This window comes from Rattus norvegicus, chromosome 16, assembly GCF_036323735.1.
Source record: "Rattus norvegicus strain BN/NHsdMcwi chromosome 16, GRCr8, whole genome shotgun sequence".
Lineage (NCBI taxonomy): Eukaryota > Metazoa > Chordata > Mammalia > Rodentia > Muridae > Rattus > Rattus norvegicus.
Window position 1 is genome coordinate 9,712,079 of NC_086034.1, and position 24,391 is coordinate 9,736,469.

At 49.8% G+C, this 24,391-nt stretch overlaps 1 protein-coding gene across 2 annotated transcripts; it reads left to right on the plus strand.

Annotated features, from left to right (window-relative positions):
• The first annotated feature begins 102 nt into the window (after nucleotides 1–102).
• Nucleotides 103–21,575, plus strand: Mmrn2 (multimerin 2). Of its 2 annotated transcripts, XM_039094475.2 has the most exons (8): nucleotides 103–402; nucleotides 13,942–14,070; nucleotides 14,570–14,698; nucleotides 14,775–14,881; nucleotides 14,980–15,060; nucleotides 15,746–15,910; nucleotides 16,020–17,789; nucleotides 20,196–21,571. In XM_039094475.2, exons 1-8 carry the CDS (start codon nucleotides 236–238, stop codon nucleotides 20,576–20,578), a joined length of 2,931 nt encoding a protein of 976 aa, XP_038950403.1. In that variant the 5' UTR covers nucleotides 103–235; the 3' UTR covers nucleotides 20,579–21,571. The 2 variants fall into 2 exon arrangements, with proteins under 2 accessions (XP_038950403.1, NP_001358943.1); NM_001372014.1 differs by lacking the exon at nucleotides 13,942–14,070 and having other exon boundaries at nucleotides 127–402; nucleotides 20,196–21,575.
• The last annotated feature ends 2,816 nt before the right edge of the window (nucleotides 21,576–24,391 follow it).

The window sequence follows — 24,391 nt, forward strand, 5'->3', positions numbered from 1 at the left end:
CCCTTAGGACACAGGAATTGACCTGAGTGGCTGGTGGCCTTGGAGGGGGCCAGGCTACAAGAGGCGGGGGCGGATGAGACTTGCCGGGTGGGCCGGACCAGGCCACTTCCTCCCTTTGTTGTCCTTGTGTTTTCTTTTCTTTCTGACATTTTGCTTGAAGACCACATCACCAGCAAATTCGGGAGTCACTTGTAAGGCTGAGCCTCAGCATAGGCAGCTAAGCTTACCCCTCACCATGATCCTGACACTGCTGCTGGGCCTTGCGGGGTACCTGAGCTGGGGACTGCTGGGGTCCTGGGCACAGGACCCTGGTTCCAGGTTCTCCAACCCTAATAGGCTCAGCGTGCCTGAAGGCTGGAGGATAGGGGCTGACGACGATACCAGCAGAGACCCCAGCCAACGGTAAGCAAATTCTGCCCTTAGCAGAGGTCAGGAAATGATATCTGAGCCCCAGACACACATCTGTGGAATGGGCTGATGCGTGGCTATCTCTGTGGCTAAGGGGTGCTAAGCTCCTAGGTCTGGTACTCCAGGACTCAGGCCGAGGACCCTGCTTGACCTATAGCAGGGGCTTCGGTTGGGGCTGCAACAGGTAAAGTGGCATGGGACTCCGAGGGCCGGGTGTTCTAGAAGATTCCAGCTAATGAGGCTGTGTCTTCTGCTCTTCGAAGGAGTTCGGCTCTGAAACCTGAACCCCAAGCTAGGCTGGCCCAGCCTAAACCCTTGAGGACAGTCACTCATCAGGAAGGCATTTGGATCTCAGTGCCCAGAGTACCAGGCCAGGATTACTAAAGAGAGCAAGGGTTTCTCAGTCCCTCCCCCAGAGCTCATGGAGGCAGGGAATCCTAGAACAATTTCATGAAGCCTCCTGCATGGAGAGGACACAGCGAGACCCCGGACAAGGTTTCCCAACATCCCCTTTATGCTTAGGGGTACCAGGACTCTGGGTCTGTCCTCAGGATTTGGAGTCTTGTGACTCAACATGTCCGAGGCAGTGCACAGATGCCACTTCCTGGGCTAGCCTCTGGGGCTCAGCTTTTCAAGTTTTGTCTCCATTAGTCTCCCCCAACTGCCTTATTCACAGTGGAGGAGCCTGAGGCTCACGGTGGTTGAGTAATTTGCCCTGGGACACAGGCACGGAGAGCTGGACCTTGGCTTTCTTACCTAGCTCTCAGAGTGGAAACTGTACGATTTGTAGGGTGAATGGCCAACTCCCTCCCTCCCCTGCCCAGCCTCCCCACTACATAGAAAAGGGACTATAAAAAGGTTCCCAGGCAAATCTATGGGACCAGGTTTCCATCTGCTTCTGGCACTTCTAGGGGAATATCTGTTGGGCACTTTCTGGGAAGCACCCTTGGTCATAGAGAGGCTGCAGCATAAGAGGAAGCTTGCACTGTTTCGTGAGGAAGGGGTGGGTCTGGTGGTGTAGGGAGAAAGGGGTGTCCTGTCCAACCCTAGTTCTACCACAGGCTCACAAACACAGGCAACTGTTCGTGGAGACAGTCAGTCCTACCATCCACCTCTGACTTTAGGACCAGGGACCAAGCCACTCGTCCCTAGAGCCACCAGCAGCAGGTCCCAGTCTGCAAATTCTTCCTCCCATTGTGAAGGGAAGATGGTGGAGCTTGTGGGGCCAGAAGGGAGGAGCTTTGTCCTTGTTTTTCATTCCTCCTGGGTGTGGAGAGGGTCTGATTGCTTCCTTAGCCCCTGAGATTGGAGGACCCTCCATCTTTCCCCGGGTGGAATTGTGCCAGGCTCTAGTGACTGGAGGGGCTTGGCCATAATGAACAAGACTCAGGAACCAAGCTAGGACTCCTGCCTACTGGGGTTTCCTTTCCGAATCCCCAGAAGCTTGGACCCCACAGTCTGAGTTATTGAAGTATCCAGAGAGTCTGGTGGGAAAGGAAGGAAACACGGCAGCTTCCTGGGCTGATTGCTTCCCAAGTTCCTGTGACAGGAGACGGAGGTGCTGCCCAGGTCCTTGGGCAGAAAGGGAAGGGGGTTGTGAGGAGACCCAGGCAGGCGCTGTGTTCCGCTGCTCCATCAGCAGGGGAGGGGGGCAGGGGCAGGGGAATACAGCATCGGCATCAGTTATAAAATCTCTGTTGTAGAGCCAGGCCTCCTGCTTTCCATGTGGCCCTCCAGCTCCATAGGTCAGGGACCAGGCAGTCCCTGGACTCTCGGGGATAAGAGCTTTTGGGAGAACAGTGAAACGAAACGTGTCCGGAGGCTGCCAGGTCCCAGGGCAGAAGAGGGACATAGCTGTTTCCCAAGACCCTGGGGATCCTGCAGAGGCAAGACCAGGGAACCAGCAAGGAATACCTTGATTCTCCCCAGCTCCTTGGTAGGGTTGTATATACAGAGTATGGACTCCTCAGACCCAAGCCAGCTGCTCAGTAAGACTGGGTCTGTGGTAGAGGCCATGCTCAACCTGGGAGAGGTGGGCCGTCTTCTACTCTGACTCCGTTCAGGGCCTCAGATCTCATAGAGGTGGAGCCCGGTGTTCTCTACCCTGACCCACTCCCAGTTGGGTGGGAATAGATAGCATTGCTCCCAGTGAAAGAATCCTCCCAGTGGAAGGAGCACTAGGGACTTTGGTTGCTGGCAGCTCAAGGCCCAGAGCTGTTTAGCACACTACTAAAGGACACACAGCAGCCGAGGGAGGCCAAGTACTCCTGTACCTGTTCTTGCTCCTGAACACAGGGTTCTGGGTATAAGCGGGGAGGAGCCCCACAGGCCAGGGCTGAGCCCTCTGGGCTAGTCAGGGAGTCCCAGACCCGAGCTGCCTGTTGGATGGACTTTGGGTTTCCCTGGTGAGCTACAACACCACTTCACCACTCCTGGTTCAGGGAGGAGTGTTTCCATGGGATGTCACCCTAACAGCTGGATACAGGCCTCAGACAACATGGCTGCCAGACAGGACAGCCTCCAGCCTGAAGAGATGGGCTCCTTGGCTAGCAGAGATGCTCTTACAAAGGCAGCTTCACAACCCAAGCACATCCATTATGCAGAAAGCACCAACCCCTCCCTGCAAGCAACAAGCTCTGTCAGCCTTCCCCACAACCTCTTTCTGAGTCTCCCGGGATTTCGGCCTCTGACATTTCCAGGAGTGGGAGGAGGGCCTGACTCAAGGTCACCAGAGTCCAGGAAGGAAAGGGGAGGAGAGTTTCAGGTTTCCCAGCTCCCCCTGAGGCTCAGCATCCCCTCCTGTGAGTGCCAGCCACATCGGGTTGGGGACAGACCCTCCCTCACTCTTGACTGGCACCTGTTCCTCAGCACAGCCAGCAGGGCTCCTCCTAGGAGGGTGCGAAGGAAGGAGCAGGCCTGAGGCGAGGGCAGTGAGAACAATGGGGCACTTCAGCACGTCTAGCCTGGGGCACATGTGCCTTGGGCCTACCAGAAGCTGCCAAGAGCTGGAGGAAACCAAAGCAAAGGTTAGGAATTTTCCCAGGCTGCCTGCCTGTGCTATGCCAAGCCGGGAGCTGCCAAGGAAGGGAAGAGCCAACAGCAGTGTGGCCTCTCAGAAGAGAAAGTTCCTGGGCAGGAAGGGTGGGCAGCAAGGCTTTCGGTGCAGTTCAGGAGAGCTGGAAAGTCCCGTCACTCCTAGCAGGCTGGACCAGGTCAGGCACGCACACCGGGCCTCCTGGGCTCTTAACAAGCTCCAACGTGTAGGACTTGTTTAGACTTGTTCTGAGGCATTCTGGACTAGATAATCCCTTATTGTTGGAGTATGATATCAGCCTTGTGCATCCAGGACATTCTCTGGTCCACAACAACATTCTCCCTGTCCCCCTGTCTCTCTGTCCTTCTCTGTCTCTCTGTCTGTCTGTCTGTCTGTCTGTCTCTCTCTCTCTCTCTCTCTCTTTGTGTGTGTGTGTGTGTGTGTGTGTGTGTGTGTGTGTGTGTGTGTGTGTGTGTGTGTAGGGGGTGCAGGGTCTCTCACTGAGCCCAGAGCTCACAGACTTCAGCTACACGGGTGGGCCTACAAACCCCAGACCCCCTCTAGTCTCTGCCTCCCCAATGCTGGGAATCCAAGTGCACGCTACCATGCCTGGCTTTTTCCTGGGTGCTGACAATGTAGACTCAAGCTCTTGTCCTTTGCCAGCAAGCCACCTCCCCAGCCCCCACATAATTTGTATTAAGTGTTTGGTCATATTCACACCCTGTTGCCCTCTCCTGTTCTCCCTTGACCCGCCATCTCCTGCAGGTCTTTTTGTTTTTTAGTCTAGGTTGTGCATATGAGAGATTTGTTTTTCGGAGTGTGGCTTGTTTCCCTTAATAGGATGCTCTCTAGTTCCATTAACTTTCCTGTAGATGTCATTCTTGCAATCTTCTGTGTGACCGAATATGCTATATAAATATATGAGATATATATATTTTTTTCTTTATCCACTTGTCTGTTGGTTGATATCTACTCTAACTCCATACCTCGACTGTTAAAACGTTGCCCGATAAACTCAGTAGGCAGGTGTCTCTGCCCGCTGACGGAGACCCTTTCATTAGCCGCCCTGGAGGGCTACAGCTGGATCATCTGGTAATTACATAGTTTTGTTTTAGTCTTAGGGTTCGACTGTTTTTCTTTACTCTTCGTATACATCTTGTTAATTAAAAATAAACAACCAAGGTGATATTGTACTTCATGAATACACACAAAATATTCTGTTACCTAAAAAGACGAAAATTTAAAATTAAAAGAACGTTACGTGTGTGGGTGTTTTGACTGCATGTCTCGTTGTTTACCGTGCGTGTGCCTGGTGTTGGAGGAGGCCAGAAGAGGGTGTTGGATCCCCTGGGACTGGAGTTACTGACAGTTATGGAATCACCACTTAGGTGCTGGGAATTGAATCTGGGTCCTCTGGAAGAGCAGCCAGTGCTGTTAGCCACTGAGCCATCTCCCCAGCCCGTTTGTTTTTAATCCAGAGCTGGCCTTGAACTCCCTATATAGCCTATGCTAGCTTCAAACGCCTCATGCTTCTCCTCCCTGCGTCTGCGGAATGGGTTATAGGCATGGAGGGATGTGAACATCAGGAGCTTCTGCACTGTTTTCATCCTCACCACTACTGCACCTCACAGACCACCTCCCCACCCCCACCTCCATATCCTGGCCAGCATTCCTATGGTATTTTTTAAAATCTTCTTTTTAAAGGGAAAGATTTATATCATGTATATGAATACACTGTAGCTATTTTCAGACACAACAGAAGAGGGCATCAGATGTCATTACAGATGGTTGTGAGTTACCATGTTGCTGGAATTGAACTCAGGACCTCTGGAAGAGCAGTCAGTGATCTTAACCGCTGAGCCATCTCTCCAACCCACCTCCTTTCCTTTTCTCCCCTCCCCTCTCATAGGGTTTTATGTATTTCATGTGCTAGCCTAGAATTTGCTATCTAACAGAGGGCGACCTTGAACTTCTGGTCCTCCTGCCTCCACCTTCTGAGTGCTGGAATTGGAGGCTTGTGTCACCATTGCTGGTTGTATGTGGTGCTGGTATTGACTCAGGACGCCATGCGTGCTAACACTCTACCAACTGAGCTGCATCCTCCCTTCGGGTGTGTATGCATGTGCTCGTCTGTGTGTGTGTGTGTGTGTGTGTGTGCAAATATACATGCATGTGTGCATCCATGCTTGTGGAGGGCTAAGGTCAACATCAAGCGTCTTACTGATTAGACCGAATTAACTGGTGGGCAAGCCCCCAGAGCTGGATCCCAGTCTGTGCCACCGAGTCTGGCTTTCTACGTATGCTTGAGGACCAAACTCAGGTCGCCATGCTTATGTGGAAAGAACCTTACAGACCTAGCCCCGCCCCTGGTGTTTGTTTCGTTTGGTTTGTTTTTGTTTTTGTTTTTGTTTTTTTTAAAGATTTATTCATTTATTATATATGAGTACACTGTAGCTGTCTTCAGACACATCAGAAGAGGGCATCAGATCTCTTTACAGATGGTTGTGAGCCACCATGTGGTTGCTGGGAATTGAACTCAGGACCTCTGGAAGAACAGTCGGTGCTCTTAACCACTGAGCCATCTCTCCAGCCCGTTTGGTTTGTTTTTTGTTTTGTTTCGTTTTGTTTTGTTTCCTTTTTCAGGCCTTGCTGTATAGCTCACGCTGCCCAGAAACTTGTAGCCCTCCTTTCTCACTTACCCCAATACTGGGATTATAGGCATTCGTCACCCTGTCTCCCACGATTTTATTTATTGATTTAACATTTCAATTGTTTTAGATATACATACTCCTATGCAGCAGCCAGAAAACGAGGGCACTGGGCCTCTATTTTTGATTAAACAAAATGTTATTGGAGCACAACTGGGCCCGTTCATTTAAGTATCTTCAAGGACTGTTTATATTACAGTGACAGACTTGAGTAGCTGTGACAGAGTCTGTCCTGACCTGGGAAACCTAGACTCAGGGCCAGCTTCAAGGGCACTGACCTGAACAGTTGCACACAGGGCTGTGCCCTGGGGCCCTAAAGGACTCTGGAATGCCTACACTTGGGAACATCTTTTTTTGTTTGTTTGTTTGTTTTACAATTTCTAATAATTGTTGAACTAATAACTGGAATTTCCACTCTGCCCTGGGCAAGTTGTATAATTAGTCTTTGTTAAATATTTACCATTTGTCTTTTTAGAGAGAGAGCCTGCTGACCGCTTGTTTTAGTTTGCCTCTCTGTGATAAAATACTAATCAAAAGCAACTTTCGTGTAATAAGAAAAGACTTGGGCTGGAGAGATGGCTCAGTGGTTAAGAGCACTGACTGCTCTTCCAGAGGTCCTGAGTTCAATTCCCAGCAACCACTGGTGGCTGACAACCATATGTAATGGGATCCAATGCCCTCTTCTGGAGTGTCTGAAAATAGCTACAGTGTGCTCATATAAATAAAATAAATAAATCTTAAAAAAAAGAGAAGACAGGGTTGGGGATTTAGCTCAGTGGTAGAGCGCTTGCCTAGGAAGTGCAAGGCCCTGGGTTCGGTCCCCAGCTCCGAAAAAAAGAAAAGAAAAGAAAAAAAAAAAAGAAGAAGACAGCAAGAATTAAAAAAAAAACAAAAAAAAAAGAAAGAAAGAAAGAAAGAAAGAAAAAGAAAGAAAAGGCTTGTTGGCTCACAGGTCACTGCCCATATATTATAGAATTAATTAATATGCCCAGTGAGAAGATGAGAGGGAAGCTAAGGTATGAACTAAAGCAGAGACCTTGGAGGAAGCTATTTACCTTCTGGCTTGCTCAGCTTCCTTTCTTCCACAGCCTAGGTCCTCCTGCGTTGGGATAACGCCACCCACAGTGGGCTGGGCTCTCTTATAGCAATTAGCCACAGGCCAGTCTTATCTAGGCAGCTCTTCAGCTGAGGATCCCTATTCCCAAGTCACCTTAGGACACCTCACGCTCACAGCTGAAGCCAAGTTTGACACTCCTGGATCGAAGCCAGTCAATTCTATGACATTCAGTAGGAGCACTGGAAGCTCCCAAACCCCTCTGGTCCCCAAAAGTGATAACTTTCAACTCACTGGGTAATGCTTTTGTCATTGGTCTCTGTATTTCTGAATTATATACTTAGCATAGATGCTTCTTTGGAAGTAGTATTGTCTATACGTCAGCCCTCATCTTCTCCCGGTAACACAGAGAGATAAATGCCCACACGCATGCGCACACACATACACGCACGCATGCGCACAGGAACATACCCCTCGCCATTCTTACATCCAGGGTATTTCTAGCCTTATGACTGTACTACTCGATGTGAGTCTTGAAATAAACTATGAATCATTTTTTCCTCTGCATGCGTTTAACTTTCTCTAGAGTAAAACATTGTTGTTGTTGTTGTCGTTGGGTGTTTTTTTTTCTTTTTTTTAAATTTTTCTCTGCTTGGCTTTCTGGTTTTGCACTTTTTAAAAGTTCAGTGTCTCAACTATTTGTCTCCACATCTACTCAGCACTCATCAGATGCTCAACCCATGGTATGCCCTTGCTGAAGACACTCCCAGGGCTGCCCTGCAGGCTGCCCTCTGGACTGCTGCCTTGATCCACCATTGTCCTAAGGGTTGTGCCCGCATGTATGTCTATGCATAATGTTTGTGTCTTGTGCCTGCAGAGGCCGGCAGAAAGGGTTGGATCCCTTGGAGCTGGAGTTACAGATGGGTGTGAGCTACCGTGGGGATGTTGGGAATTGAACCCAGACCCTCTGACAGAGCAGCCACTTCATTCTATTTATTTATTCGTTCATTCATTCTTTTTAAAAACATTTATTTATTTTATATAAAGTACACTGTTGCTGTCTTCAGACACACCAGAAGAGGGCATCAGATCCCATTACAGATGGTTGTGAGCCACCATGTGGTTGCTGGGATTTGAACTCAGGACCTCTGGAAGAGCAGTCAGTGCTCTTAACCACTGAGCCATCTCTCCAGCCCTTCATTCATTCATTCTATGTATATTTGTAAACATCCATTCATCCATCCATTCTTTTCTCATGCGTTACATCCTGACAGAAGTTTCCTCCCCACTCTACTCTACCCAGCCCTCCCCACTTCACCCCTTCCCCAGATCCACTTCTCATTTCCCTTCCAATAAGGAGCAGGCCAATGGTGGGTCAAGGCATATCACCCAAATATGGCATAGCAAGTTACAATAAGACTAGGCACAAACCCTCTTATCAAGGCTGAAGTAGGCGACCCAGTAGGAGGAAAAGGGTCCCCAAAGTGAGAGAACCCTCCATTTCCACTACTGGGAGTCCCACAAGAACACCAGGCTACAGAACCATAACACAAGACCCCAGGTCAGATTCATACAGGGCCCATGATTGTGGCCTCAGTCTCTGTGAGCCCCCTATGAGCCCTGGTTAGTTAATTCTGTGGGCTGCATTCTCTTGTTCTCCTTGACCCTTCTGACTCTTAAATCCTCCTCCCCCTCTTCTGTGGTCTTTCCCTGACTCTGCCTAGTTTTGGCTGTGGGTCTGTGCATCTGCTCTCCTCAGTTGCTGGATGAAGGCTTTCTGATGACACTCGGGCTAGACACTTGATCTGAGTATGGCAGAATATCGTTAGAACCACTCCCAGTCATGCTTGGTTCTATCCTAGGTTCTGAGCTATCCAGCCTCCAGTTCCTGGCCATGCAGGCAGTGTCAGGCATGGGCTTTCTCTCCCCCTGTGGGCCTCAAGTTGGACCAGCCATTGGTTGGCTACTCCCATAAGGTCTGTACCACCCTCACCCCAGCATATCTTAGAGGCAGGACAGATTGTAGGTTTTGTGGCTAGATTGATGTCCCAGTTCCACTTCTGGGAACCTTGACCAGTTGTAGAAGATGGTTTGTCCAGGCTCTGTCTCCCCCATTACTAGAAGTCTTTGCTAGGTTCACGCTTGATTTCAGGGAGTTTCCCCTGCACTAGGTTTCCAGATCCACGAATGCTCAAACACCACCCACCCCACCCCACCCCACCCCCGCACCGGCCAATTCCAGTTGTGTCTCCTGGTATTCTCCCCCTTCACCCCCACACTTAATCCCTCCTGTTCCCATCCCTACCTGGCCCTGTCTGCCTGTAAAATCTACTCTATTTCCCCTTTCCAGGGAGATCCATTCGTTCCCCTTCGACTCCTCCTTGTTGCTCAGCCTCTCTGGGTCTGTGGATTATAGCACAATTATCCTTTACTCAACAGCTAATGTCCACGTATCAGTCAGTACGTACCATGTTTGTCTTTCTGGGTCTGGGTTATCTTACTCAGAATGGTTTTTTTTTTCCAAGTTCCATCCATTTGCCTACAAATTTCATGATGTCATTTTTAAAAAAAAAATAGCTGAGTAATACTCGATTGTGTAAATATACCACAATTTTTTTCATCCATCCTTCTGTTGTTGAAGTACATCTAGGTTGTTTCAGCAGCAATGAACATGGTTGAGCAAGTGTCCTGTGGTAGGGTGAAGTGCCTTCTCGGTGCATGTCCAAGAGTAGTATAGCTAGGTCTTGGGATCGATCAATTTCCAATTTTCTGAGGAATTGCCAAGTTGATTTTCATAGTGTCTGTCTGTCTGTCCCAGCAATGGAGGAGTGTTCCCCTGGAAGCCAGTTCTCCTGAACACCAAGCCATCTCTTTAGCCTCAAGAGACAGAATCTTGAGATACAGCTTAGCCTGCCTTTGAAGTCTCTCTGTCATTCAGGCTAGCCTGGAACTCCAAATCCTCCTGCCTCAGAACTGAGTTAGAGGTGTCTGTGAGCTGCCAAGTGCTGGTAGTAAAAGCATTCTCCACCACGAGCGGCTATTTTGTTCCCTGGCATTAGTGGATTTCCTGGGTCCCAGAGGCACTCAGTCCCAGGCTGTGCCTTGGAGTGGCCCAGGATCTTCTAGAATGCTAATCGGCCGACTCAGACTTGGGGTCTCCTGAGACTGATCTGGGTGTGGGCTTAGAGAGTTATCGTTGTTATTACTTTAGGGTGATGCTTGGGACTGAATCTCTGGCATGTTCTAACATCACAATGTACCTTCAACCCACAAGGGGCTTTTGCTTTTAAAAAGCTGCAGATGGTTTTGATGACAGGCGAGGGGCTGAGTCAGATTACTAGTAATCTCCTGTCAGAGGTGCATGGAGACCCCGGGCCAGACACCTAAGAGACCTCATGGATTTGTTTATTTGTTTGTTTGTTGCTCGGGACACCCTTGAAATCTGAGCTCAAGCAATCCTCCTAGCTGACCGTGCTAAGTAGATGGCCTGTCTGAAACTGGCTGTGTTTAAAAACATGTCCATTCTGTACTTCTCTGTTGATAGAAAATATATACATAGAATTCTAGGTTAGCAATATTTTCTGCATATATGTGTGTGTGTGTATTTATTTTTCAATCAGCTATTTAGAACTGGCTAAGTATTTAATTCTTTTTTTATTGGATTTTTTATGTATTTAAATTTCTTTTTTAAAAAAATTTATTTGTTTAATGTATGTGAGTACACTGTCACTGTCTTCAGACACACCAGAAGAGGGCATCGGATCTCTTTACAGATGGTTGAGAGCCACCATGTGGTTTCTGGGAATTGAACTCAGGACCTCTGGAAGAGCAGTCAGTGATCTTAACCACTGAGCCATCTCTCCAGCCCCCTATAATTGGTTTTTTGAGACAAGAGCTTCTCTGTGTACCCCTGGCTGTCCTGGAACTCTCTTTGTAGATTGAGCTGGCCTTAAAGTCACAGAGACCTGCCTGCCTCTGCCTCCCAAGTGCTGGGATTAAAGGTGTGTGCACCACAGCCCAGCTTTCTGCCAATATTATTAATGTAATTCGCACTATGTCTCTATTCCCAGACACACACTCTCCCCCTGCCCCTCTCTCAGTATGTGTGGTGGGTTTCCTTCTTTTTTTTTTTTCTTTTTTCTTTTTTTTTTCAGAGCTGGGGACCGAACCCAGGGCCTTGCGCTCGCTAGGCAAGCGCTCTACCGCTGAGCTAAATCCCCAACCCCGTGGGTTTCCTTCTAAGACTTCTAAATTTTCACAATGCTGAGCTTTGATGTGAGTTTATTTCTATCTTACTGCAGGTACTTGCTGACCCTTTCGAATCTGAAAACATGTCTTTTCATCTCTGAACACATACAAACAACACGCATACATACAAAATCCCATCAGAGTCCTTTTGCTCTATCATCCTGTCATTACACATACATACACACACACATGTACACACACACACACACACACGTGCAAACACACATGCACATACACACATGCATACACATACACATGCACACACTGCCCCCACACACACACACACGCTCACACACACTCACACAGTCTCATCAGGCTTCTTCCCTTTGTTCTGTCACCCTGTCACTTGGATGTTGGACCTGGGACTGATGCTTTCTTCTCATTTTCTAAGTCTGCTTGCTCTTCCTGTCTTCTGGCTGTTCATTTCCTTTCGTTATTTATTTATGCGTATGAGTGTTTTCATCTGCACGTACATCTGTGCACTAAATGGATTTTGGGTGCCCATGGGGGTCAGAAGAACTGGAGTTAGAGGTGTTTGTGAGCCTCCACGTAGGCACTGGGAATGGAGTCGGCGTCCTCTGATAGAGCAGCAAAGCTCTTAACTTCTGGGCCAGCTTTTTGGCATGCTTGTTTGTTTGTTTGTTTGTTTATTTAGTTGGTTAGTTAGTTAGATAGTTAGTTAGTTTTGGAAACAGGATCTCATATAGCCCAGGCTAGCCTAAAACTCATTGTTTAGGTGATGTTGATGTTGGCCCCCGATCCTCCTGCTTCCACCTCCCAAACTACTGGGATAACAAACCTGAGCCATGAAAGCTGTTTTTACTCTGTGCTGGGAATGGCTCCAGTCCTTCCTGTCTGCTAGGCAAGTACTCTGCCAGCTACACTCTGTCCCTAGCCTGATTTTGTTTTGTTTTTTGCCCCCCCCCCCATTTCTAATGTAGGCCGTTCATGTTCAAGAGTTCTCTTTGTTCTCTGAATGCCCTGCTAACCCTTATACTTCCTCTACTCCCCACGTTCTCCCTGACTTGTATCTTCCCTGTAGCAACTTTGTCAGTTTTGACCTCCTGTTGATCTGTTTTCTTCCTCCTCCTCCTCCTCCTCCTCCTCCTCCTCCTCCTCCTCCTCCTCCTCCTCCTCCTCTTCTTCTTCTTCTTCTTCTTCTTCTTCTTCTTCTTCTTCTTCTTCTTCTTCTTCTTCTTCTTCTTCTTCTTCTTCTTCTTCTTCTTCTTTTCTTCATCATGTATGAGACCTAGCTTCCCTGGCCACTACAGGTAGATAGCAGACAAGTCTAGTTAAGAAACAATCAATCGTTCTGAGCAGGGAGAACAACCTTCTTTCTTCTTTTCAGTGCTGAGGACTTAACCAGAGCCTCATGCATGTTAATCTTGTGCTCTAACTCCAAGCTACACCTCGATCCAGTGCCTTTGGTTAGTAACAGGGGTCGGCCTCAGGGGTCTGGCTGTACCTTTCTGAGCTGTTTTGATGTAGGAGGCTCCCGTGATGTCAGCGTCCTCAGGCAGGACGAGACCAGGGAGTTTTCCCTCAAGGCACTTCCAGCTTGCTGCCTAGAAGGTAAAGGCTGGCTTGTCAGACTTCTAGGGTCCTGAAGGGTAGGGTGGGAGAGAGTGAGTGTGGGGAGAGAGTGAGTGTGGGCAGAGCGGGAGTGTCTCAGGATCACAATGGATGTGGTCACACCATGGCTGGTAAGTCTGTCCTTCCACTCCTCCCAGCAGCATCTTTAATGGTGCCTAATGGCCCCAGGACAAAGAGTGGCTTCAGAAAATGAAGTTCCCGTTCCAACAAGCCACCCAAATCAGCAAAGGCCCTGAACCTTGCTCTCCGATGCTGACAGACATGGCCACTTCCTCCATGTCCCCCTCACCGGGTCCATGATGTGAATTTCTCCTCTAGACCCTAAAACCCTATCTACCCTAGACCATCCACATCTCATTGACTTCCGTCATCTCTGGACCCTGGGACCAGAATGCCTCTGTGACATCGCTTCCCTGCTTGAAACCTCTCTCTGCTTCCTCATGACCTCAAGAAATGGCCCGGTTCTTCCTCTGGTACCCATGTCTCTCTAGCATGGTTTCTAGTTCCCTTGGCTCCATCTGCAGTCTCTTCTGACTTCCACAGCCCTGTCCAAACTCCCAGCTCCCTGTCTGACTTGCTCTTTCTACACATAATCAGACCTTTCGTAGGTCTTTACCACATCCCTTCTTCTGAGACCCTGTTCTTGGGACCCTTGAGTAAGAGTTGGTATCACCATACCGGTACCCAAGAGGTGCTGAACTGCTACTTACAACCCTGGAGAGCTAGTGATGAGGGGAGGACGCTTTGACCCTCGCACTGAACCCAGGTAGTCAGCCCCCCAGCTCGGTGAGCATGTTTCCCATCCCAGGATGCTACAGCGCACACTGGCAAGGGGTGAAAGTGGAAAGGGGTAAATGGCTGCCTTGGAAGTGTTGGACACACTGTATGCTCTGCAGGACCACTAAGTGGACGCCTTTGCCAGAGAGGGGGCTATTCCACCCAGCCATCTTCTTTCCCTCGAGACTGCTGGAAAGCCAACTGCCCAGGAGGCAGGGCCAGGGAATAGTAGCCACGGGCATATTCTGGTGAGAAAAGACGGGAGTAGCATCGGGAAGCTGCCAGGATGGGGCCCGGTGAGCTGTCAAAGCACTCGGTACTCCACCCGCTTAGACAAGGGCATCGCCACCACCAACTATAGATGGGGGAATAGGAGCTCCCTAAGTGTATCCCTCAAGGCTACACAGCCACAAAATGCAGATTCAGACCTGAGGTTCCCCAAGCCCCAGTTGCACCATTACGCCCCCTGGTGTCAAGGGACAGTGAGAAGCCCCATGATTGCAGGTAGCTGTGCTATGATGTGTGAGTCCTCCGCATTCCTCCATTGGCCCTGGAGAGGGGTTGGGAAGATAGTGGGTCAGGGCTCTTTTGAGTGGCTTTGTAGAGCTCATGAATTAAGACAAGAGCTGCCTTCCTTGGCATTTAGTGGTTTCCAGAATCCCAGAGCTGGGCAGGCAGGAGGCAGGGTAGGACATCCCTAGACATCTGGGAAGGACCAGCAATCTTCTCTTATGGCTTCTTTTCCAGGAACTGGTGTCCTTACCAGAAGTCCAGGCTGGTCACCTTTGTAGCTGCCTGCAAAACAGAGAAATTCCTGGTTCATTCACAACAGCCATGTCCGCAGGGCGCTCCTGACTGCCAGAGAGTCAAAGTCATGTGAGTGGGGTGGACAGGCCATTTTCCAGGCCCAGCGGGCTCACCAGAAGTGCTGACTCCCTACTTTCTTCCACAGGTATCGAGTGGCCCAGAAGCCAGTGTACCAGGTCCAGCAGAAGGTGCTGATGTCTGTGGACTGGAGGTGCTGCCCAGGGTTCCAGGGTCCAGACTGCCAGGACCATCGTAAGGCTTCCCAAAGCTCTCTCTTAACCCCTGACCCCAGAAACTATGCTGTTCCTCTGACTTCTGGGCTTAACACACCATGCCTCTTCCTTCTGCAGATCCCACAGCAAACCCCGAGCCCACAGAGGCAAGTGGTAAACTCCAGGAGACTTGGGACTCATTGGATGGCTTTGAACCTGGTATGTTGCCTTCCTGGAAAGACAGAGTTCATATGTTTGGTTCTCCCTTCTCTGATGGCTGTACCATCTCTGGAAAACTTTGCCCTTACAATCAGGCTTCCTTGTGGTCCTGTACTCTGGGGCCAGATTCCCAGGGCCTTTAGCCTACTTCCTGGAGCTGATACCTGTCCCTTTTACTGACTCCATTTTTCTTGGAGAGCTGACTTTGCCAGGTGTCTTTCTTGCTCTTTGACCTTTACAAGTTCCTGGGCCTAGAGGAAGCTTTTCCATTCTCTTCTCCCCCAACCTCCCAAAAGAAAGCACCCACCTGGGCCTTGGAAGTCATTTTGCTCCCGGTCTCAGAATCAACACAAGAGTCACCTTCTATGAATTGATTTCAAGGGTAGGTTAGGGAATGGACTTTATTATGTGATCAGCTGTCTATTGGTTAGAGCTGTCAGGAATGAAATTGTGGCTAAGGAAAGAAAGGAGATGATTGATTAGTCATGTCTGCTAGGGGTAGGGGAGGAACGGTGATAGCTCAGAGATCTGTATTTGCCCCTCTTAGAAGGCTAAGGGGCTTCTAAGTTCCATCACAGAAGGGGCCAGCGTACTCCCTTGTTGAGTCCCAAGCCTTTTCCTGACTTCATTATAGGCCCAGGCCTGGCGAGTTGACTTTTAACACTTACATCCAGTGTGTTTTCAGGTCACCCTGTCACAGAGTTTAATGAGATTAAGGCGCCACAGGAACACCTGCTTCAAAATCTCCAGAATGACGCCCAGCCGGTAGAAGATGGCTTTGCAGGCCCTTGGGAGGCCCCATCCAGCAACCTCACAGCTGCAATGACAGAAGCCAATCTGACAGAATTTGGTGAGTAGCGGCCCCCAGGAAGGCCCAAACTTCAGAGGCCCTAACTCTGCCAGCCTTGGGAGGGGTGTCTGCTGCAGCAGGCTCCTGTGAAACATTCTATCTGTTGCAGAGTCTCTTGGCAGGACATCGAAACATCTGCTGCAGCCCCATATCCATGCATTCCTGGAAGCACACTTCAGTCCCATCTGGAAGAGCTTCAACGAGAGCTTACAGAGCCTCTTCCAGGCCATCAGAAATCTGTCTCTTGATGTGGAGGCCAATCACCGGGCCATCAAGATGATCCAGGAGGGCACCGTGGCTAGGGCTGACTTCCGAGAGCTTGGTGCCAAGTTTGAGGCCAAGGTCCAGCAGAATAGCCAGAGACTGGGCCAGCTGTGGCAGGATGTGGAGGACCAGCTGCATGCCCAGCGCCGATCCGTGCATCATGCCCTCTCTGAGGTCCAGGCTGAGGTGAGCACCAAGTTAAAGCAGCTTGTTAAAGCTCAGGAACTTCCAGGGGCCAACGGCAGCCTGGCGGTGGCATCTGCGGCAAGGCCAGAGCCAGAGAGCCTGCAGGCCAGACTGGGGCAGCTGCAGAGAAACCTCTCCGCTCTGCACATGGTCACTAACCAGAGGGAGGAGGAGTTGCGGGGCACCCTCAAGGACATGGACAGCGTCCTGAGGCAGCACACGGATGAAATCAAGGAGCTCTATTCTGAATCGGATGAGACCTTCGACCAGATCAGCAAAGTAGAGAGGCAGGTGGAGGAGCTGCTGGTGAACCACACGGGGCTTCGAGAGCTACGAGTGATCTTAATGGAGAAGTCCCTGATCATGGAGGAGAACAAAGAGGAGATGGAGCGGCAACTCTTGGACCTCAACCTCACTCTGCAGCATCTGCAGGCAGCTCATGCAGATCTTATCAAATATGTCAAGGACTGCAACTGCCGAAGGGTCTACTCCGACATGGATGTCATCCCGGAGGGCCGCAGGGATGCCATGCACACCCTAGAGGAGACCCAAGTAAGCCCGGACGAACAGCACCAGCTAGACGGTTCTTTGCAGGCCTTGCAAAGCACTGTAGACGCCATGTCTTCGGCATTGGATGCCTACAGAGGAGAGGGTGAACGGGCCCGGGCTGAGAGGGCCCGGATGCGGAGCCAGCTGCGGGCCCTGGACCACGCTGTGGAAGCACTGAAGACCGCGGCGAACGGGACCCGCAAAGAGATACGCCTGCTGCATGGCTCCTTCGCAGCCCTACTGGAGGATGCACTGCGACATCAGGCCGTGCTGGCCGCACTCTTCGGGGAGGAGATGGTGGACGAGATGTCGGAGGAGCCTCCTCGCCCTCTGCCCCTGAATTATGAGCAGATCCGCCTGGCCCTGCAGGACGCCGCCAGTGGGCTGCAAGAGCAGGCGGTTGGTTGGGAGGACTTGGCCACTCGGGTGGAGGCTTTGGAGAAGGCCGCAGGTGGCTTTGTGGAGCAGCACCCACGGTCGGCAGAGGGACTTGAGCCCAGCCACGACTTTGGGAGAGAGGAGGACACCAGGGCTTTGGGGGACCTGGAGCAAGAGATTCAGCGCCTGAGCTCGGATGTCAAGCAGATGGGGCAGTGCTGCGAGGCCTCCTGGGCCCTCAATGGCTCCCTTGAAGACCTACACAGCGCGCTCTCTGACACCCAGCACAGCCTGAGACAGCACCAGCAGCTCTTCCGTGGCCTCTTCCACAACTTCCAAGGGCTGTTGGCAAGCAACACCAGCCTAGACCTGGATAAGCTGCAGGCCATGCTGAGTAAGAAAGACAAGAAGCAACAGAAAGGCCCGGGAGAATCCCGGAAGAGGGATAAGAAACAAGTAGTGATGTCTGCAGATGCCAAAGGTCTGGGGCTCTGGGAAGCAGGTGAGTGCCTGGGCCCTGAAGACCGCCTCTAGGAATCTAGGACAGGGCTATCTGCTAACTAAGAAGCTCCTTTCTGCTATTGGGGAGTGGGCACAGGGTATAAGAACGCAGGATCCCTGGTCACCATTGCTACCTTCAGGGCTATGGGCCTCTTTATGCTTCCTGGAGTACAGGAAAGTGGGAGTCCCAAGAATCAGTTGTAGTTCCAGAGCCCATGAGTTGGCAGAGGCCCTGGTTGTAGAGCAGAGTAGAACATCTCAACTCTTCCCACTCACCCCAATCCCAGTCTTTCATCAGCTCACCCTGCACTCTAGGGACTGTGCATTGGAGCAGGGGGACATCTGTCATGGTAGCACCCCTTCATAAGAGGTAAACACGGGGAAAGAGCCCTCTACCTGAGTCTCAAGCCCCAGAAATGACCTAACCCAACCAGTGAGCAGCACAGAGAGGCTGGCTCTCAGCTGAGCTGCAGCAAGGTGGATCCCGGGGGCCCCACCTACACATAAGAGTTGTTAGAAAACCTGCTAGCCTCGTTTCCCCAGCACAAGCTTGGCATGCAGAACCCAGACAGCTCCCCCACCTCCCCCCAGAGAGCTGCATGCCCTTACATTAGCCCCTCCATCTCTGGTCCTCTTGTAAGTGGTGCAAACCCCCTCACGCCTTTCACCATTTGCCTGATAAGGTTAGGTGTCTGTTTACTCCCGCTGTATTTCTTTATTTCCAAAACTGTCTTTCCCTTTAAAAGCTCTTCTCTTGTAAGAAGGCCACAGAACCTTTGAGCCCTGCCGAGATGCAGGCTGGCTGAAAGAATAAGAGTCACCAGTAGAGGGTGCTGTAGAGCAGCCTCCTTTCACCAAGGCAGGAGCGCCATCTGCTGGGGGCTTCGGGGACTGAAGCACCAGACCTGTGTTTTCACGGTGGCATAAACAGGGAAGCTATTCAGAAACAACTCTCATTGAATCTTCCAGACACAGAGAGACGCAAAATTTTGTTATTCCCGAGGCTGTTTCTGGATTTGGAAGCAAAAGATGGACTTAAGTTACCAATTGCTTTGCAGACTTCTCTAAGTTCCATTTTCCTGAGAAATGCAGGGAGTGCAAACATGTGTACATACAGGTACACACAAAACATACACATGTACACACATGAGCACATCCAGTGATGAAGGAACTCCTAAGAGGATCCTCCTATGGTTGGCCTCACTTTCTGGTAAGGTGCATTCTTCTGGTCTCATGCCCTGGCTGTCAGTTCACCCCTGAACTTCCTAAGTAGATGTAGCATTTCATGCTCTTCCTCACCATACAATTGGGGGTGTTTCTCTAGTTTCAGCAGGATTGTGCTCCTAGTGTTGGGAGGAGTGCTTCTGCAAGCGAGAGGAAGGATAGGAGAGCACTCCAAATCAAGAGGGCCAAGGTTTGCTTGTGTGGTCAGGATCAGCAAACTTTCCCTTCTTAAGCTTCAGTTCACCCATATGAAATGCTAGGGCTCTGTGCAGCGCTTTGGAAATTATATAAAGATGACTAACCAGAGCTGGAGAGGTGGATTAGTAGTTAGAGCACTGGCTGCTCTTCCAGAGGACCTGGGATCAATTCCTAGCATCCACACGGCAGCTCACAACCATCTGTAAGTTTGGTTCCGGGGGATCCGGTGACCCTTTCTAGCCTCCGTGGGCACCACCCATGCATATGGGCGCACAGACATCCAGGCAGGCAAATTATCCATACATGTGAAACAGCAATTAGAAAAATTTTAGGTGACGAGCCAGAGGGGGCCTCCCTCCTGCTCAGAAAGGGTCACCATGTAGCTCAGATTGAGTTCAAAATCAGGATCTTACTGCCTCTGCCTCCCGTGTTTTACAAGCATGAGCTACTGTGCTTGGCCTGAAGAGGTTTCTCAGTCCTTCTTCTTTATGGACTTGTGCCCACGTCTAGTCAAAGCCACCATTCCTGCTCCCAGTTACTTCCCAGTATTAACATTACTACTCTTTCCCACTGGATGTCTCAAGATTCCTAGCAGGTAGGTGCTGGGGATCTGACTTAGTGGAGGAGCCCATGGCTAGCACGTGCGAGGTCCTGTGTTTCATCCCCAGCACTGGTGTGGGAGGAACGATCCTTGGCAGGTAGCAGACGTCTAGGAGCTGGATACCCAGGTTTCTAGCACAGTCCACCCAGGCATGAGCCCCAGGTAGTCACAGAGACTTCTCTCTCTAGAGTTGAAAGGGTCAAAGGAGAAAATGCATGTGCCAGCGAGCCAGCCAGCAGATCAGTACCCCATACACACACACACTGTAACATCACACCGACTGTCTCAGACAAACCTTTGGGAATGTGTACCCCGCTTCTCATGTGATTAAAGTGAAGAGGGAGTTTGCGAGTGAGTGGATAACTGAGTGTTTCCTCACCTCAGGTTCCCCTGTGGCCTTCTATGCCAGTTCTTCAGAAGAGGCCACCGCTCTGCAGATGGTGAAGTTCAACGCTACATCCGTCAACGTGGGCAGCGGCTACTTCCCCGAACACGGCTATTTCCGAGCTCCCAAACGTGGCATCTACCTGTTTGCAGTGAGCGTTACATTTGGTCCAGGCCCCGGAATGGGGCAGCTGGTATTTGAAGGGCATCGCCGGGTTCCAGTCTACAGTGCGGAACAGAGGGGTGGGAGCACAGCCACTACCTTTGCTATGGCAGAGCTGCAAAAGGGTGAGAGGGTGTGGTTTGAGTTAATTCAAGGGTCGGTGACAAAGGGGAGCCGGCCAGGCACTGCATTTGGAGGCTTCCTGATGTTCAAGACCTGAAGCCTGGGCTTGGCTCAGCTTGCATCAGACACGGTAGATTTGCCTGCTGCTCTCAGACTGAGGCTCAGGCCAGTGATGGTTGGAGACCGTCTAGTGGCCTAGCTCTTCCCTGGACACCTTCTGCAAAGACCCTGCGGTAAGCGCATGTACTTCTTCTGGACACACAGGTCGGGGAGGCCAGAATGCTGCTCCCAGAATGGTAGGCACGTGCCTGGAGCGGGAGCTGGGCTTCCCGTGCCTTCCCCAGTGGCATGGCTTGTCTTGGCTCTGAGACACTCCCTCGGTTCTACAGCTTTTTTCTTCTCCTGTGGTTGGAAATGTCTATACATTTTCTGTTTCCTCTTTCCTGCGTTGGAAAGTCATTGTTTCTCAGAAGGAATGTTTACAGTGAAGGTGACGGTTTTGCCGTGCAAAAGGTCCCAGATTCTCTTTCCAATGCCTCAAAAAATCTTGAAGGAAAAAAAAAAAAAGAAGACTCCCCTGCCCCCGAAACTGGAAACGAATCTCCAATTACTACCGAAAAGTTAATCAAGAAGTGTCTTTCTAGTTTCAGGAGGGAGCCAACACCTAGTTGAATAAACTTAGGCTAATGGACTAAAGCCCTGGATCCAGGCCCCAGCACGGTGCACACCTATGGTTGCAGCCTATGGAACAAGCATGAAGTTCAGAGCCATCCTCAGCTTCGTAACAGTTCAAGGCCAGCCTGGGATGTGGGAGACCCTGTCTCAAAGCAGCAAAAGAAGCCATGTTGACCCTCAGTACCCTTTGTCTTTATTTGTATATTTAATTTTAATCTCACGAATTTCCCTCCCTGCTTCACTCTGTAAAGGCCAACACGTCAAGCAGGGACAACATTGCGTGTGTGGTCTTCATGCTTTTCATTCTATCAAGATGGTTTCCCGCCTCCCTCCCCCAGCATCTCTAAGGAAGGGAAGGAGGGAATTAAACTCTACTGGTAGTGATCAACTTTGGAATAAAGTGATGCTCTTCGAAGCTCCACCTTGTTCACTGTTGGAAGGGGAAACATTTGGTGAAGCACTTGGGGGAACGGGACAGAATGAAACTAGGGGAAAAGTGACTTGTCACTTCTGGTATATTGCCTTCAACTAGGAATATTAATCCTAGCACGATAGTCTACGTGCTGCGTAGACTATTGAGGGGCCTTCTTGCCAGGCAGTGACACAGTTCTTCCTGATCATATATATGTGGTTTACAAGTCACTATACCCTACAGTCGGCTCAAGAAAGCAGCCACACTGCCATCGGGAAACAAAGCAGGCTTTGGTAGTACTCAGTCTTGGTTGAAGATGCTCTTTTCCACTTCCAATGGGATTTGACTGGGTAATGGGTTCCTAGGAATTCTCATTGCTTGCTGGAGGCCTTAATTCAAATAATTAACCTTCAGAATTTACTTATACAGGCATCAGTACCTCACTGTTTGATGGACAGTAGGCCAGAAGGCTCTGTCACTGAAGGCTGACCATGAGCTAAGCCACAATTCTGCTTAACGTCAGTCCGTCCGTAGGGAGCTGGTTAAGCTAACACCTCTGATCCAGCTCTCTGGACCTCCCTGATCTTAGACATGTTTCTGAACCTTGACCAGCTCAGTAGTGCTCTCCCTTATCAATACTATTTCTGGACCAGGGTATGTGTGGTTGGGTTACCCCAGATCAAAGTCTGGGGTGACCTGTGTGTGGCAGGCCATCTGTTGCCAGCAGACCTGGCTAGCTTCTTGTGCTCCATGTTGCTGTCACTGGCCTGTCCCTTCTGAGGGACAATGTTATGGTAATGTTAGGGTAATGTAGTCTCACCATTAAAGACTTCCAGTCAGAGTTTCTAGCATAGAATACAGTGTGAATCAGTTCCACCACAAAGCACTATGGGTTGCCAACCCCCATAGAAAGGCAGTAAGTAAAAAGCACTAGTGGGTCTGGTCTTCCACCGCCGCTGTATGAGGTAACTCTGGATGTATCTGGAGTGAGGAGGAATAATGGTCCTTTTAGCAAGAGTGCTTTCTATGTCATAAAACACGCCTGATTACATTTTACAAAGCCTTCACGGTCAAGCCAAATGTGCCTTTTTACAGACAGTTCAGTAAACATTGTATGTATGTGTGAATACAAACATGCTTGTGTAGGTGGCTGTGATGTATGTGTCCATCTGGTTATGTGCATGTGTGTGGGTGCTCATGGAAGCCAGAAGTTGACTGGGCATCTTACTCAGTCACCTCCCATCTTATTTTTGGAAGCAGGGTCTCTCACTGGACCTGGACCTCACTAGTTTCACTAGGCTGCCTGGTCAATGGGCTCCTGAAATCTCCCCGCAGTCCCCACCCCCACTGCTGGGATTACAGATACACATTGCACCCTGCTTTTTACACTGGTTCTGGGGAGCCGATTTTAGGTCCTCATGCTGGCATGGCAGGCAATTTACCAGCTGACCCATCTCCCCAGGGCCTCTTTTGATGGAGTCTCGTCTGTTTTAAGATACATGATGTCAGGAGATGTTCCCAGTGCCCTCCAGGTAGACATGGTACTGACCCAGGGCAGCTTAAAACACTTGTGTGGCGGGCTGGAGAGATGGCTCAGTGGTTAAGAACACCCGACTGTTCTTCCAGAGGTCATGAGTTCAATTCCCAGCAACCACATGGTGGCTCACAACCATCTGTAAAGAGATCCGATGCCCTCTTCTGGTGTATCTGAAGACAGCTACAGTGTACTTATATATAATAAATAAAATAAATCTTTAAAAAAACAAAAACAACAACAAAAAAAAAAACACTTGTGTGGCTCCTGAAAAACTATGTAAGAGCACCACATCAAGATGGCCTCATGATTCTTTGAGAAGATAGAAAGAAAATAAGGCCTATTACAGAATGATATAGCAATATAGAATTCTAACCCCTATTAGGATTGTTATAGAGTCTCAATCTTAAACCATTCCAAATCACTTGGGAGTTATGGGGCAGAACAAGAACTATATAGCCAGTCCTAAGGCCAATACAGGTCAGCTTCAGACCTGAAGGCAGCGAGCTGAACCACAGGTGACCTTACATGAGTCATGATCACCATATCATAGCTAGATAATCACCGTCTTGCGGACTCACAGTCTAAGATGAGATTGCTAGATGTGTTCGGCACAGTGGGAGAGCCTTTGATAGCATGCACGAGGCCCAGGGTTCCAGGGGTAGGGTGGTGATAGAGGCATTCTTAAAGGCCTCGCAAATATTTTAGGGTTCATCTTAAGTCAAAAGCATGAAAGCGTTTCACCCTGCTTTAGCCTGAACTTCCCGTCCTTTCTCAGGAAAACTCCAATGGCAGAACTCTCTGGAAGGAGGTTAAAAAAAATGTGTAGGGAATGTTTCATTGGAGCAGGCAAGAGGACTGCTTTTGTTTTCTAATTGGTATTGTCCCATCATAGGGAGACAATGAGGGACAGGTTAATGCAAAGATGAACAGCTATATTCCTTGTCAAACATTTGTGGAGAAGTAGTCATGAACAAGACCCTCAAGTCAACAATTATTGGGAATATAAACATCTCTAGAAAAAGTTAGTGTTTTCTAAAAATGTGTGTTGGCTCATATCTGGTAGGCAGATCCTCTACTACTACTGAGCTACACCACCAGCCTCAGGAAAAGTAGAAACCACACTTAATTGCCTGTGGTGGTTGAATATGCTTGGCCCAGGAGTGGGACTAATAGATGTGGCCTCGTTGGAGTAGGTGAAGTGTGTCACTGTGGGTGTGGGCTTTGAGACCCTCCTCCTAGCTACATGAGGATGCCAGTCTTCTGTTTGTGTCTGAATACAATGAAGA

What these genes read in the sequence shown, in the direction of transcription:
- Mmrn2 (XM_039094475.2), top strand. Translation starts at nt 236, where the DNA reads ATGATCCTGACACTGCTGCTGGGCCTTGCGGGGTACCTGAGCTGGGGA. An exon ending in GTAGCCACGGGCATATTCTG is followed by an intron (nt 14,071 to 14,569) that starts GTGAGAAAAGAC and finishes CTTCTTTTCCAG; the next exon opens with GAACTGGTGTCCTTACCAGA. An exon ending in ATTGGATGGCTTTGAACCTG is followed by an intron (nt 15,061 to 15,745) that starts GTATGTTGCCTT and finishes GTGTGTTTTCAG; the next exon opens with GTCACCCTGTCACAGAGTTT.